The 16,223-nt window shown below is 35.7% G+C and overlaps 1 protein-coding gene across 1 annotated transcript in view; it reads left to right on the top strand.

The window, feature by feature from the left end:
- PTPRQ (protein tyrosine phosphatase receptor type Q) overlaps positions 1 to 16,223 on the top strand; it is a gene marked incomplete at its 5' end in the record, with an annotated part of 168,380 nt that overhangs the window by 75,273 nt on the left and 76,884 nt on the right. Inside the window, one exon of the mRNA XM_019633934.1 lies at positions 7,301 to 7,624. Within this exon, the coding sequence (XP_019489479.1) occupies positions 7,301 to 7,624 (324 nt within the window). The remainder of the gene's footprint in view (positions 1 to 7,300; positions 7,625 to 16,223) is intronic.

Raw genomic sequence — 16,223 nt, 5'->3', positions numbered from 1 at the left:
TTCAGTAGGCTTCCTTTTTGTTTTATTGATGGTTTCTTTTGTTGTGAAAAAACTCTTAAGTTTGATGTAGTCCCATATGTTCATTTTCTCTTTTACTTTGCTAGCCTGTGGGGATGTATCAGAGCCCTATTTTTAATTATTCTTTGTCATCATCATAACCTACATTGTATTGCATATATACAATATCTAACCGGTTTCTGTAAGTTTTCTTTTTCAAATAACTACCTATGTGGAGGCAGAGTCTTTTCTTTAAGTTTATACTTTACCAGTTAATCTCTTTTGGTCATTCTCTATTGCCTAAAGTAGTCATCTAAAGTCATCTCTCAAACTTTCAGTGCCTTTTAATAACACCACACTTGACGCCCCACCAACCTTTTTTCTTATGACTTCCTTAGACTTTCTTTTTCCAGTGTAGTGTACTTTCCGGCCCTTGACAAACATTTGTTGCCACTTATGTATCTCTCCTCATACTCAGTCTATTTAAACATTGTTTATTCCACATCGCTACTAATCCTAAATGGTTCCTTCAACTTATAGCTCCCAGATATTCTCCTTCCATTGGGCTTTTCCTTTTCCTATCACCTATTTATGCTGGTTTCGATTAGCTAAATTACTTTGCATGTATTGAAAAAGAGCTGATACCCTAAGACTTATAAGTGCCCATACCACTCAATGTGAGTGTCCAAAAAATGCTATTGATTAAATTCAAGTTAATGCAAAATTTGTATTGGATTTGATGAAATTTTTTTTGCACTCAACTTTGCAGGGACTTCTATTTTTATAGTGATCCACACTATCTTAGCATTAGCAAACTGTACTTTTATTTGTGTATGCTTGAATCATGTATTTATACCTTGTGTTTCTAAAAGGGTTATAGATTATTTAAAAAATAGCAGTGACAAAAATATTCTTAATAAACTAAGAAAGATGGTGTTGACACTTTTATAAGTTTTATAAATATAATTTATAAATATAAATTTTCAGACATTTGCTTTGCTTAAAAGAGAGTACATCTGTGCTTGAAAATAAAGATATATAGTCATAAATAAATAATTAAGGAAACTTGGTCTTCCCTGTTAGTATACTTAACCAGGTCAGTGAGAAGTCAATAAAAGTACCATTAGAATCCTATCATGAAACTTGGCAACTTCTAATAAATGATATTCAGAAGTTTAGAGAATAATTACATTCTACACTCATTTTCATCCTCTAAGTGGAATGTACTAACTAATCACTAAACCTGGCATACATTGAAATCTTTTACAGATTTCACTTATATAGCTCTACAGACTTTCATTTTAACCATGATGACAGTATTTCACCGATAAGAATAATTTATGAATAAAAATGTAATTTACAGAATACCTTGGCAGTAAATGTTGATCGCTTCATCACAGTTCAGTCATGTTTAGAAAATCTAAGCAAGCTGTGTGATTACTCCAGGAAGCATGGAATGATGTGTTCAAATTAGTACCATCTGTGGACAGAAAAACTTTGAGGTTTTTAGTCATTCTTAAAGAATGGAAATCTGATTCTCCATGCTAAAATGAGTGTAATCCTTTTTGTATCTGTAATTCAATAGGACAGTTGCCTTGAAATAGTCTAGTTCAACACACAGTTCATCAAAAGAGAAGATACTGGATATAAGTGAGGGCTACTGCTGGTCATTTATGAGTGCTTCTGAGATAACCTTCTTTTAAAAAAAAGTTGTCTCTGAGTTATATATCTGGCCTCAGATTAGGTTTATTTTTGGTTCATCCTTTAAATACATTTGATTGGACAATATGAGCAAAATTTTGTACCACATGAAAACCAAAGGACTGTTTGAATGAAGCATTATTCACATAGTTAACACTTGTTGAGTGTACATATATATCAGACACTGGGTGTCTATACAGGGCCCATCACTGTACCTGCCACATGGAAGGCAACTGCTTGCTTTATTGTTATTACTCTTACTTTAGCCAGGTTAAAAATAACTCTGGCATGGACCTTGTTTCTTTGTCAAGTTAAAGTACTATCTTGTTTAGACCTTTTCTTCTCTGTAGCACTTATTTGGAGAATACTATTATAGAATCTGTAGACCAATATTAACCTGCTGAAAATTTTTTACTGTGCTACAAAGTTTGCCATTTAAGTCTACTTTTCTAAAATCTTAACATTGGAGGTGGTGAGGCTGGGGGTAGGGAGGAAGGGGTTGGGGGAAGTTCTTCATAGAACTATGGACACCTAGTCATCCCTCCTGCTGAAATGGGGAAAGGGTTGCCCCCTCTTCTCCAGTTCATTGGATAGCTAATGCATCCCTTTCTTCTCCCATCTCTAGTTGCTCAGGAAACCCTAGGTAAAGGAAATTGAGACAAGAAGAGGTGGTTGGTGGTAGATTTAAAAGAAAGGGAAATGTCTAGACCATATTCCCTAGCACTCATGGGGAAAGAGCAGAAGCTATGGTTTTAATGCAAATGAAACATCAACCAAAAATGTCTCAAGTATCCTCATTGCACTTATGATAAAGCTAAAAATCTTTGATCTAGAAGGCTCAACATTGTCTGATTTTGGCCTATGTCTCCAGCTCTCTATCTTCCTATCCATCTCCTGTAGACCCAGCAGCCCTTTTTAGGGGTTTCCAATGTGCCACACTCTTCTTTCTTGAAGTCTTAATACAGCCTGTTGTCTTTCACCTGGGAAGCTACATCTTATCTGTCAGATCTCTGATTAAATTATAATTCACCAGAAAAACCTTTCCTGACCATTTATCTAAATCAAATCCCTGTTATACCCTCTTATTCGTTTGTTCATACATTCAAAAAATATTTATTGGGCCGGCCGAGTGGCGCATTGATTAAGAGCTGGCTTGGGACACCAGAGGGCCCCAGTTTGGATCCCACATATGCGGGCCAGTGACGCTGACCTCTGCAGCTAAGATGCTGAACAACAGCTCAACCTGGAGCTGGGCTGCCATGAGTCGCCGGCGACGGTGTAGGCAGCAGCCCCTGCTGCAGTGGGTTGCCTTGGGCTACCGTGTGTGGCCAGCAGCCATCGTGAGCGGCCAGTAGCTTCTGTGAGTGGCCGTCCAGAAGCCGGTGACTGATCTGCCTCGCACAGGAAGAGCGCAATGATGGTGCCAGCTTGGGTCAGTCGGGCAATGTCCTCCACAACTAGACTGAAGAACAAAAAAAGGACAACAACTTGTCTGTTCCCCTTCCCCCAATTCTCCAATGCTGTTTTCCATCCCCCAATTCCCCAATAAAAATCTTTAAAAAACAAAAAAGAGTGTGAGCTCTGAGCAACAGCGGTTTGATTCCCAGCCCGAGCTGAGCAGCCACTGAGCTTCCAATAGGTGGCAGGATGGCTCAACTTAAAAATATATATATATATATATATATATATATATATATATATATATATATATTTATTAAATGCCTACTGTGTTACAAGCATTAATCTAAACCTTCAGAGACACAATCTAATGTACATAGACATTTGCATGTATCTAATATATAGATAAACACATTTTGGAGTAATTGCTCCATCTTTTTTTATTGATATGAATGCAGAATCAAAACCTTTCTAGATCTTTGGTAGAAATGTTAGGAAGTGGAGATGAAAATATTATTAGACCTATTTGAGGTGGGTTTGTTTTCAGTGTAGATCTCGGATTTATAGAAAAGTAGATATCAATTCAAAATAATGAAGGCTGTATGAACTAAGAGAGCTATCTGGAAATAAATTTTAAAGTAAAGCCTCAAGATTTTGAGTTTTTCTTTGTTCTATATATTTAAGCAGAGGCTAAATAAGTATAGATTAGCCATTTTTTAGAGGAAAGTTGTATTAGTTTTACTTTGTTGTGTCACGAATTATCACTTACACCTTAAAATCACATCCATGTATTCACACCCAGTTCCGTAAGTCAGAAGTCTGGGCATGCTGTGCCTGGATTCTCTCTTCAGAGTCTCACAAGCTAAAATCAAGGTCAGCTGTCCTATCATGTGGAGCTCAAGTTCTCTTCCAAGGTCACATGGTTGTGGCAGAATTCAGTTTCTTACCATGTAGGACTGAGAGATGCCCTGAATTCTTCATCATGTGGCCCCCTCCTTCTTCGAAGTCAGCAGTGGAGAACTGTTTGTATATCTTGTGCTCTGTGTCTTACTTCCTGTTTTTTAACTAGCCAAAGAAAAGTCTCTTCTTTTATAGGACTCATGTCATAAAGTCAGGCCCACTGGATAGTCTCCCTGTTTTCAAGTAAACTGATGTGAATTCCTAATTACAGCTGCAAAATGTCATCACATTGGCATCTATATCAGTGTTTGGTTGAAAAACTGGAAGAAGGTGTGTGTGCAGGGGCCAGGAATCTTAGGGGACACCTGCCTACATAAAGGTCAGACATAAAAAGCCAAGTTGACCAAGATCATCTCTCACCAAAATAGATCTAAAACTTTACTTCTTTCCTGTTGCTGCCATCTTTTCCCTTCTTTCCTGAACAAATCAAGTGGTCTAAGATTTAGTCCCTTTTCCTCTTCTGCAATTACCAAAATGGACTTGATAAGATGCACTTTTGAATATCTTATTCTGACACCTTGATAGCTTTCCATTGCCTGACAAGCTATCTGTAAGTCCCTCTGACACAGCCTGTCCCCAGGCTATTATACAGCCTTTCTGTTTGTTATTGCCAAATAATTGTTATTCTGTTTGTATATAAACTATAGTCAAACTTAAGTTAGATCACCTTACCCCCTCTTCTAGAATCTCTCTCTTTATAATCAGGAAAACCCCACCTTTTTTCTTAAAATTTTCCCCAAACCCCCAAATCAGTCATATTTCTCTGCTTTGTTTTAGAATAGTTTGAAACTGTGTCTTATCTTCAAGTGGTCTGTGTTCAAACTTAGTGGCTGAGGGATTTGAATAAATTAGGAAGTTCTATTTAGCCCATTCTAAAATTTCTTTATCTATAAAGGTAAATTTTTCTTAAATTTTTTTCTATAATTGTTTTTCTACTTAACTGAAGATAGAATAAAGGTGTGTTGTAAGTACCATATGAAGTGTTCTGTTAGTAATGCTACTTGAAAGGTTAATGTTTGATTAAATGCAGTAATCGTTGATGATAAATATTAGTATTTGAAAACAGAGTAATTGAATATGGTCCATTGAATCTGATGGCTTTAAGTAATTTACTATTTGTTTTCCATTGCATCAGACTATCTCTTCTCTTTTGGATTTCGGTAAACATATAAGCTATAGGTATGTAGATAATTCAGTAAAAATTTAAGAGGAAATCCAGAATTTTAAATTAAAGCCTAGACCTCTCTGCAGAACTCCAGACTCATGCATCCGTATACTATTTGACAACTCTTTCTGGGTATTTGGTAGGCATTTCAAAGTTAACATGCTCAAATAAATTCTTAATCTTTCTCCCCAAAGCATACACCTTCTGTGATCATCCTGCTCTTGGTTAACAGCAACTTCATCTTTCTGTTTGCTCAATCCAAAGACCATAGAGCTTTCCTCCGCTACTCTCTTTCTCTTGTACCCACATGTCACACATGAACAAATCCTATCAGCTCTCCTTCAAATTGCATTTAGAAGCTGAGTGCTTCCTTTCATTTCTGCTGCTATGATCCTGGTCCAGGTCATCATCTCTTGTGTTGATATTGCAATAGTTTGCTAATTATTCTCCGTTTTCACCCTTGTCTCCCTTCGGTCAATTCTCCACACGGTAGCTAGAGTGACTCCATGAAAACATATGTTAGAGCCTGTAACTCCTCTGCTCAAATGAAAGTCATCACAGTGGCCTATAATGTTGTATACAATCCAGCCTTCAGTGTTTTTGCTCAGACTTCAACTCCTTTGAGCCACACTGGCCTCCTTGTGATTCTTCAAATATACCAAGCATGGTTCCAATTTAGAGCTTTTAATAATACATTTTCCCCTGCTGGAAATGTTCCTCCCCCAAGTATTCACATGCTTAGTTCTTCCACCTTCATCAGGAATTCCATGTCTTCTAACCAGAGAGGCCTTCTCTAACTACTCAAGTTAAAAATTCAGGATATCTGGGATAACCTCTCTCCTTCCTTTCCTTGCTTTACTCCATAACACTAATCATCGTCCAAAATACTATATATATAATACTTGACTTGTATTTTATTGTATATAAACCTCCTGAATATAAATTCCACAAAGGTAGAAACTCTGGTCTGTTTTGTTTATTGTATTCCCAGCATCAATAATAGTATTTGACACAAATTGGGTGCTCATTCGATATTGAATGTTGAATTAATGTGAATTAATATCTTTAGGAATGAATGGGTTTTCAACGTGCTAATTTAATAATTGTCTTATTTTTAAGTGTGAATATTAACATACAGTTTTTATAAATTATATAATTTTCATTCAAGTCATTGTTATTATTCTATCTCTGCCTTCTGAGCAAAAGCCCTTGCACATATACAGAAAAAGACATGGTTAGAGAAGATGCCCAAACCACTTAGCTCATTGTTCTTTCATATTTCTAACCATGACATGATTATGGTTCTTGTCCAATAAATGGCTGTTTCTTAAAAACAAGACATAAGCCTATGTATCCTAACTCCTAACCAGGCTCAGAGCCTGACACATGGTATTCATATAGCAAACCAATGGTTAATATGACATCTAGTAAGTGGCTCCAAGTAGGACCACGTAATTATAGGTAATCTACAGATACCTACCTCTATGTATTAATATCAGTGTGCTGTATGATGTTCTAGAAAATGTTTCATTAACTTTAAATATATGCAAGATAAAATAAAAATCAACTACTTCTATAAATTATTAATTGATTTAAAAATCTTGTTACTTTAAAGTCACTTCTTAATCAACATTTACTATATATAAGATTCACTAGTATCTATCTAAACATTTAAATATAAGAATGTCTTTCTTGGGAACTGAATGTTAAAATCTCAGACCATACCTAGGGAAGGACATAGGATTATATGTGCATGTAATGTTCTTTTGTACCACTGCTTATATATGAAGCCAACATTTGTTTATATAAGCAACTTATGAGTGAATTGGGGAGCAAAATTGGGAATAAAAAATAATCAGTTTTTTTGCCCTCTACCTCTTTGAACCACTGGTTTCTGAATCATCACCTTAAGGCTCTGCTCATTGAATGTAGGGATGTTAATCTAAGGGCAGTTGTAACAAGAGATACTCTATTATGCCACTAGGTACATAATAAAGAAATATTTTTAAGTCCTGTTCCTTCTGTTTGCAAAATGTTTGGTAATTCTAGTCATTTCCATTTTTTCCCTTTCATTTTTAGTTCCCAGTGTTCCTACAAATATTGCGTTTTCGAATGTTCAGTCAACTAGTGCAACATTGACGTGGGTGAGACCTGACACTATCTTTGGCTACTTCCAAAATTACAAGATTACCATTCAACTTCGAGCTCAAAAATGCGGAGAATGGGAATCTGAAGACTGTGTTGAACATCAAAACATTCAGTACCTTTATGAAGCTGACCTAACTGAAGAGACCGTATATGGATTAAAGAAATTTAGATGGTATAGATTCCAAGTGGCTGCCAGCACCAATGCTGGCTATGGCAATGCTTCAAGTTGGATATCTGCACAAACCCTCCCTGGCCGTAAGTATTGTCCTGTATGTATGTACATACTTTTACATTCAAGAAAAAGCCCTTTAAATGCTTAACAGTAGACATCACTCAAAGTACAGGTAAAGTTTGCTCTTGCAACTTAAGTTTTATATTTTAAAACTATCTGGTTGACCTACTTGCTTAGACAACATTATTAACATTAGGTAAATAAATTTTTATTATTGCTTCCTGAACACCGTATACACAGAATTGTGATCGCTTATTTAACACATATGTGTGTGTGTGTGTGTGTGATCTCTGTTCTATTCTATATCTGTATGTTAATAATTTCTGCATAATTCAATTGTGTGTAAAACAACTGATCATAATTACTGAGTTAATACAAAAACTAACTCACATAGAAATGTATTTACTTTTTTTTTTTCTTATGTGAATTGAATACCAATGGGAAACTCATTTTCAGTCATTCTTATGGCTTTTCTCAAACTTCCAGAGTTATGCCAAGGTCCTAGAGTCCTATATTGGAGCAAGCATGCCAGGCCACTTTTGTGTGTATCATTAGGCTTTACTGACTGCCATGGAGAACACTTTGTCCATGACTACATGTTTCCTTCGTATCTAGAGGCTCTGCTGCTTTTAAGCCAGGCTTTACAACCTTTTTGTTGACTTCAGGCTTGCACACACACACTCACACACACACTCATTCTAGCCCAGGTGGATGTGTCTTCCAGCAGCTCGTCAGGTTGTTCTTTTCACCTATACAAAATTCTGAAGAAAAGAAATACCAAAGGTCCAGCTCCTCGCTTGAGATGACGAGAAAGGAAAAAATACAGAAAAGAAACACAAAATCTGCCAAAAATTTCCTGCCATTTACAAATTTTTCAGGGCTTTTGCATTAAAAAACCAAAAGCTCTTTAAATGCTTTTCCATGGAAATTACTAAGTGTAGATAGAGATTGTTCTTGCAACTTTAGTTTTATATTTTAAAACTCACTTGTTACCCTACTCACTTAGACAACATTAACCATAATTAAGTAAAGACTTCTATTACTTATCCTGAACACTAGCTACATAGGATTGTGGCGGCTTCCACGCAAAGCACTGTCTTTGAAATGCTATTCCTGCCCCAAGCTCTCCAGATCAAATTTTAGCTCACCCATCCCAGCACCATCCCACATAAATCCTCCAGATAGATACCTTCTGGTTTCACCCTCCTATCTGGACCAAGACTCTGACTAGATGATGCCTTTCAAAGCCAAATCGCATTTTCTTAAAAAATTTTGGTACCTATTAGTAGAGTAATGCGCACACACACACACACACACACACACACACACACACACACGCACGCACAGGTTTTCAGTAATAAATGGATGCAGTTAAAGTCCTTTATAGACTGTGAAAGAAGCTTTGATCTAGAAGCTGTATTTTCTGGATCAGTAAGTATGTCTCTTTTTCCTATTCCCCAGAGTACCTGGCATAATGTTTGTATAGTAAATGTCTGATGAATATTTGTCAATGTAATTCAACATGAGATAGAATCTAGAAAACAGCCATTAACACCATTGTAGAACCTCTCATCTTTGTAGTCCTGACTCTTGGTTTCTGTGAGATTTACACTTCTGGTTTATCTCCTACCTTCCTGGTAGCTCTTTCTCAGCCTCCTTTGCTTATCCATTGTTTTTTTTTTTAACTCTAAGTAATGGGGTGCCAAGAGATCATACTTGGCTCTTTTCTATATCAATGCAAAACCTCTTGGAAATATTATCTTAAGTGTCCTTATCCTGTCCTGTGGCTTTAAAGTCTGCTTATATAATGATTATTCTCAAATACGTATTTATTTTCAGCTCTGCTCCGTAGAACTCAGATCAGTATATTTATGTGATCAATTTATATCACTGGGTGTATGTTTTGAATATACCTCCCAAAATTAGCATGGTCTAGACACCAAACCTTCTCATCCTCCAATCTTCCCTAACTTCTTAGTAAGGTGCACCATTACTCATCTGGTTGCAGAAAATGAAAATATGGCAGTGTTCCCTTCCTCCTTCATTCTGCCAGTGGTATATTTCTACTGTGCCATATCAATACATCCCTCCATTTGCATTGCTACCATGTTAGTCCTATCCTTCATACTGCTACCAGATTAACCTGACTCACGTCCTAAGCTTCCGGACTGATATTTTTAAACCTAAATCAGATGACATCACTTCCTTTTTAAAAGACTATGCAATGAACTCCCATTGCTGTTAGAATAAAATTAGAATTTCTTAACATGATTGTTAAGCCTTGCATGACCTTGCTCTTACCTAATACTCTAACCTCATCTATAACCACTTTCCTACTTACCATTACCCACTGGATGTTTCTTTCTGTTGCCTAAACACACTAAACCCCTTGAACTTGGACCTTTGCATTCTCTGTTTCTTTTGACTAGAATATTCTTCCACCTCCATCTTCCCATGAGTAGCTTTTTTAGAACACATACCTCTACTTAAATGATTCCTGATCAGAATGAATTTCCCTGACAATCTAAAACAGCTATGCAGTGTTTTTTATGGAACGTCATCTTGTTTAAATGAATATCTATAATTACCTGATCATTTTTTAATTTTTATTTATTTATTTGTTTTGAGAATCTGTCTTGACCATTGCTGTTTCCTAATTACCTAGAATAGTGCCTGGTAACAGTAGGTACTCTATAAATATTTCCTGAATGAGGGAAACTTGACAAACAAGATAATGTGGGTAAGGGAAAATGAATTGTTTTCCACTGCAGGTGATGGTGAGGGTGACGGTGCCATAACACAGGAAAGAAAAATGGAAAAACCAAAATTAGGTTGGGTTTAGTCAATGAGTATGTTATTTTGAACCTGTAGATTTTGAGAAGAAATAACTATCCTAATATAAATAACTAGAAAACAAAAAGAAAATAGATGCTTACAGATTAGAATATAGGCTAAGTTAGGGATTTTAGTTGCTTCAAGACAATAGGAATAAATAAAATCACAAGTACAAGTTTGATAGAAATGAGACATTGACTGAATGAATAAACGTTAAAATTGCAGGGGCAACTGGAAGTTACTTGAAGGGGTCAGACAGGTACCATAATGAAATAATCAGGCTGATGTAAGGCAACTGGGAATGGTGGAAGCCATGGCAAATTAACAGAGAATGAACTGTCTAAAGGGGTAGCCACTACTCACCTCTGACTGATTATTGTCCTATAGACCAGCGGTTCTCAACCTTCTTACTGCTGCGACCCCTTAATATAGTTCCTCATGTTGTGGTGACCCCCAACCATAAAATTATTTTTGTTGCTACTCTATAACTGTAATTTTGCTACTGTTATGAATCGTAATGTAAATATTTTTTTGTTTTCCGATGGTCTTAGGCGACCCCTGTGAAAGGGTTGTTCGACCCCCAAAGGGTCGTGACCCACAGGTTGAGAACTGCTGCTATAGACAGACCGTGCTATTAGGACTTCGGATGTTTTCAAAGAAACAGGGAAGTTAGATTTTGAATGTAAAAATATTCAATTTCTTGCTTGTGACAATGTTTTCCTTTTTAATTTAAAAGCGCATAGTTGTTCAAACCAATGACATCAGTAGCCCAGATCTGGCCTGTGGGCAGCTAAATTTTAACCTTTGGTTAAATAAGTCTTGTGTCTGTTCATCTGCTGCCACTAAGCGTTTCTGTCCTACGCCTTATGAGCATCTGACTTGGGTAGTACCTGCCTCTATCTGCTACACTGAACCAGGAAGTGGACTTTCTAACTGTGCCATCTCTTCAAGCACTCTAGATGCTATGATAGATGTTCAACTAGCATGAAACAACATACAACATGATCAATTCAGAAGCTAGTAAATAAAACTGGGAAGGTGTATTTTTAAAGAATCCCATGTTTTAAATCAGAAAATTAGGGAATCTTTCTACTTGAAGGTCATTGCTTCCATCCTAGTCCCTCCAGTTTCTATCCCTTTAAGGTCTATGATCTGCTGACTAGAATTTGGTTATTTTCAGTTCCCTAATACTCCATTTTGCTCATTCTGGCTTAACAGAATAATAGTAGAATATTTAAAATATTTCGAAATCAATGTGAGCTTTTTTTTTTTTTTAATAACGTTATTTTCCTAGTTTTACCAGGGTGTCTCTCTTTGCCACTGATGGTTGTTTGGTTGGTTTGCTAGTCCTTCGTGCAATGGAGAGAGTAATCTTGGCTTCTCCTCACCCCAGCTTCCAGGTATTTACTTGATGACTAATCCACAGAGGGCCTTTTTCATGGAGTACCAGTTTGTCTTTCATCTGATTATTTTTCTTCTCACTGTGTCTAGTACTTCGTTGCCCCAATTTGAATTCACCATCACAGAATGCCTGAGGATGAAGAAATTTATCTTCACTTAAGTATATTTTCTATATGACTTCTATTCCCTTTTCCTTTTCTTTATCATTGAGAACTGATTTTCTACTCTGTTGTTTATCAATAAAATATAAAGACTTCCTTATTTCCAGAGGATACAGGGAAAAATGCCTTTCTTCCACTGTGATTAAGACAGAAAAGTGAAAAGATTTATATATTTCAGAATTTGTAATAATTGGCATAATTTTTCTTGGCATTTTCAAACATACTAGCTTTTCAGCTTAGTATTCATATGTGGGTGGGAATAATAAATTAATTGTGTAGGTTATAAGAATGAATTGGTTGTTCTTTTAGTATCAGAAATTGAGATGACATTTATATATTTGTATTACATAATTGTACAGCAAAAATGTTTTATTTATTGTATTAAGCCAAGGAAAGATCATCTGAGATTACATTTTATATAAACAACAAAAAGACACTACACATATTATTGGAAGATAATACATATGATGAACTAACTATGGTATGAGACTACAATAAATTAGAACAGTCAAGTAACAAAAACCTTGAAGAGCAGTAATGCTTTTAAATTGAAAATAAGTAATGCTTAGGTGTTGATTCTGCATACCAAAGATAGAAAGTATAGACATTTTGCAAACATAAAAAATAATCTTGATGAAGAAAATTAGTAAGTTTTGTATTACCTATCATTAAATCAAAAAGTGTTATGTTTCATAAAATGATATAAGAAGATAAAATGGTAAAAGTGAACAATGTTTCTGAATTATAGAAAAGACACAGCAATATAAATGAGTATAAAATTACTAGTACGTTTTACTCTAATGGCACCAGGTTGTGTCTAAATGCTTATAAAATAGAACCTCACCAAAATCTGGAGCTTCTTGATAAGGAAATAGCAATTGATTGCTAGTTTGAAATCAAATTATTTCAACTTTGAAGAACTCAAATAAAAGACCACACAATTTGAATATTAAATGGTATAAAATGTTCTAAAATGGCTTGTAGAATGAGAAAATATGTTGTATTTACTCTCTCTGAGCTCATAAAGAAGAATATCCAAATTGAAAATCCAGGGAGGAAAGTTACGTTGCTAGCTGAGAATTAAGTTGGTTACTTTCTGAGTCTACCACTGTACACTAGAGTGAATAGAGAAAACAGCCTTCAGCCAACTCAAGCAAGCATTTCTTTCTCCCACATACTCTGATCTAGATACTTGAAGCCAAACTGCTTTTCTTCTTAAGTCATCTGTGTAATAGCCATAACTCTTTACTTCATGCTCTGTCTGTATAGATACAAACAAGCACAAAAATTACAAATGGCAGAAATATTTAACTTGAAACATTGAAACCTTGCATATTATTTTACTAATATCTTATTTTCCTGATTATCCTTATCCTCAAAAGCAGTTTCAGTTGTGTGTGGGGGTGGAATGTAGTCTGGAAAGCTGTTAAGTGTCTCTGTGGTGCACGATAGGTACTTATAATGCTGAGGAAATGTACAGCTTTAAAAGAACATGAGTGTGAAATTAGTATGGAATGAAATGGGACCCTCATAATGTGCATCTCCTATGGACCACCAGGACTGGAAGAGAGCAAGAAAGGAAAATTCCTGGGGTAACACTTAGGTTGTGAAAGCCACAGGATACCATACTCATGAGGAATTTTAACTACCCAAACATCTGTTAGGTTAAAAAAAAAAATTCAACAAAACATGCCTCATCAAAGAAGCTTCCAAGGAATGCAACTTTATGATCTAAACAGAAGAAAAACCAAACAGAGGACAAAGTCCGCCTTATCATTTTTTTTTAAAGATTTTATTGGGGAATTAGGGAAGGAGAACAGCGTTGGGGAATTAGGGAAGGGGGACAGGCAAGTTGCTGTCCTTTTGTTCTTCAGTCTAGTTGTGGAGGACGTCGCTTCACTGGCCCATGTTGCTGTTGTGATCATTGCGCTCTTCCCGGCTGAGGCAGTTGTTTGTTGGCCATTGGGAGGCCAATCATGGCAGTTCATGGCAGCTCACGAAAGCTCACGCCTGCTGCCTGCCAGCCCCACTGCAGCCTAAGCTGATGCTGGCGACTCACGGCAGCCCAGCTCCAGGTCGAGCTGTTGTTCATCATCTTGACTGTAGAGGGCGCAGCGTCACTGGCCTTCATGTGGGATCTGAACTGGGTCCCTGCTGCCTTATCATTTTTAGAGATAAGAAATTGTAAATGAATTAGAATGTCTTTAATTTATTCTTAATGGTGTAATGCATTTATAATGTGGTCAATGCTGTCATAACAAAGGTCGATATTATCCTTTCCATAGAGCAGCAATTATATGATGGTAAAGAGACGTTGGCCATAAATAAATAGGAAAATATAGTCCAAGGCATGAAGAAACCCATTTGGTGGCAGTGCATTTTTAGAATAGGCTCTGTCCTTCTGCCACTAGAGGAAATGAATATAATTTATTTTAGATATGATGGTTATTCTTCTGTGAAATTAGTTAGATACTATTGAGAGTCTTCTGAATTAGTTGCCTAAGACTCCCAAATGTGTAATTGAAGACATCTCTCTCTTCTAGACCTGTAGATTGAAGTTACTGGTCTGACTACTTCGGTTTCCACAGACATCTCAGACCCTATTATTATCATTGCCTCTTCCTCACCACAAACATTTCCTACCTGCATGTTCCCTGTGTCAGTGTATTGTACTGTTATTTACCCAATTGTTCAAGCCAACAATGTAGAAATCATTTTAAATCCTTCCTAGTTATCCTTACCCCAAGTCCTTATCTGAATGTTATTGAATTCACCTTCTAAATATTTCTGAAATTTATTTTTCTCGTTAAAGGTCTCTAAATCCAGACCTTTAAGATCCATAACCTAGAGTATTACAAAAGGTATCTCAATGTTCTTCCTGCTTCCATGTTCTCTACCCTCCACCTGAATTCAGCTTCTAAACACACCTATCTGATAATGTTATTCCTTTGCTTAAACTATTTGATAGTTTTCTATTTTCCTGTTATGTAAAATTCATCCTTTATAGCATGTTATATAAAGTTCGTTATGATTTTGCTTATATTCCCCATACATGCCTTTTCTTTCTCCTTTGTGCTCCAAAATCTTTTTTTTTTTTCTGTCCTCTTTTGGAGAGAAGCTGCCTATTATTAATGTTCACACCAACTATCTCTTTTGCAAAGCCTTCTATAAATTCATCTTTCCACTCCCATCTCCCAAAACTTGTTTCTAAAGTACTGATCATTTAGGGGCATAACTGTTTATCTCTCTTTCCTTTATGGAACTCTGAGAGCCTTAAAAGCAGAGAAGACCAGGTGATCATGTTTTACATATGTTTTCATCCTCCATGTCTACTCAATATTAAAGGCTGAATGAATACAGCATTTGGACTCGAGGGAGACATTTGAGTTTAATCTGGAAGTATTTCAATGTTAAAGTTATCCATATTTCAAAATAGTTCATACTAATTTTCTTCAAAATTTTTTTGTCCATAACTTGTCTTTCAAATACTTACATCGTTATTGCCAAAATTAAAATTTTCCTGGTTAGTTACTTTCCATGCTTGACATGTTCAATTTCTTTTATTTCACAAGATGAGTCAGTTTTATATTGTTAATATTTTTTCTCTTTTCATTAATTAACATAAGTACTATGAATTACTGCATGTAAGAAAGAAATAAGCATGTAGTAAGTAGAGAGGGTTTGAGGCAGTAAAGGAAAATAATAAATTCCTATTTCAAATAGGTTCAAGTATTAACAGTATCTAAGTGATTAACTAAGATAAAAAATTCAATAAATTTATATAGCAAGATGATATCATAATAGGTTGATAGTCCATGAAGAAAACAAAGGAAAAAATTGGGGCTGCTAAGTATGATTACAAAGAGAAGACATTTGGGTAAAATCAAAATTTATAGGACATATAATAAGCATATAAAATTAAAGTATTTAATAAAGCATACAACTATATATTTAATTCAAAAGAGCTTTGCCAGATATTAAAGTTTTCCAGAATTTAAATGAAAAAAATATTTTGAAATATTATTATATTAGCATATACAATGTGTTTTTTAGTAAAATCACTAAAAATCAAGGGATATTATGAGTATTATCACTATATATTTTTTTTTTTAAGATTTTTATTGGGGAATAGGGGGATGGGAACAGCGCTGGGGAATTGGGGGAAGGGGAACAGACAAGTTGCTGTCATTTTGTTCTTCAGTCTAGTTGTGGAGGACGTTGCTTC

The sequence above is a fragment of the Hipposideros armiger genome, unplaced genomic scaffold, assembly GCF_001890085.2.
Source record: "Hipposideros armiger isolate ML-2016 unplaced genomic scaffold, ASM189008v1 scaffold_1444, whole genome shotgun sequence".
Classification (NCBI taxonomy): domain Eukaryota; kingdom Metazoa; phylum Chordata; class Mammalia; order Chiroptera; family Hipposideridae; genus Hipposideros; species Hipposideros armiger.
The sequence above is the reverse complement of the archived record's forward strand: the minus strand, read 5'-3'. Positions and strand labels throughout refer to the sequence as shown.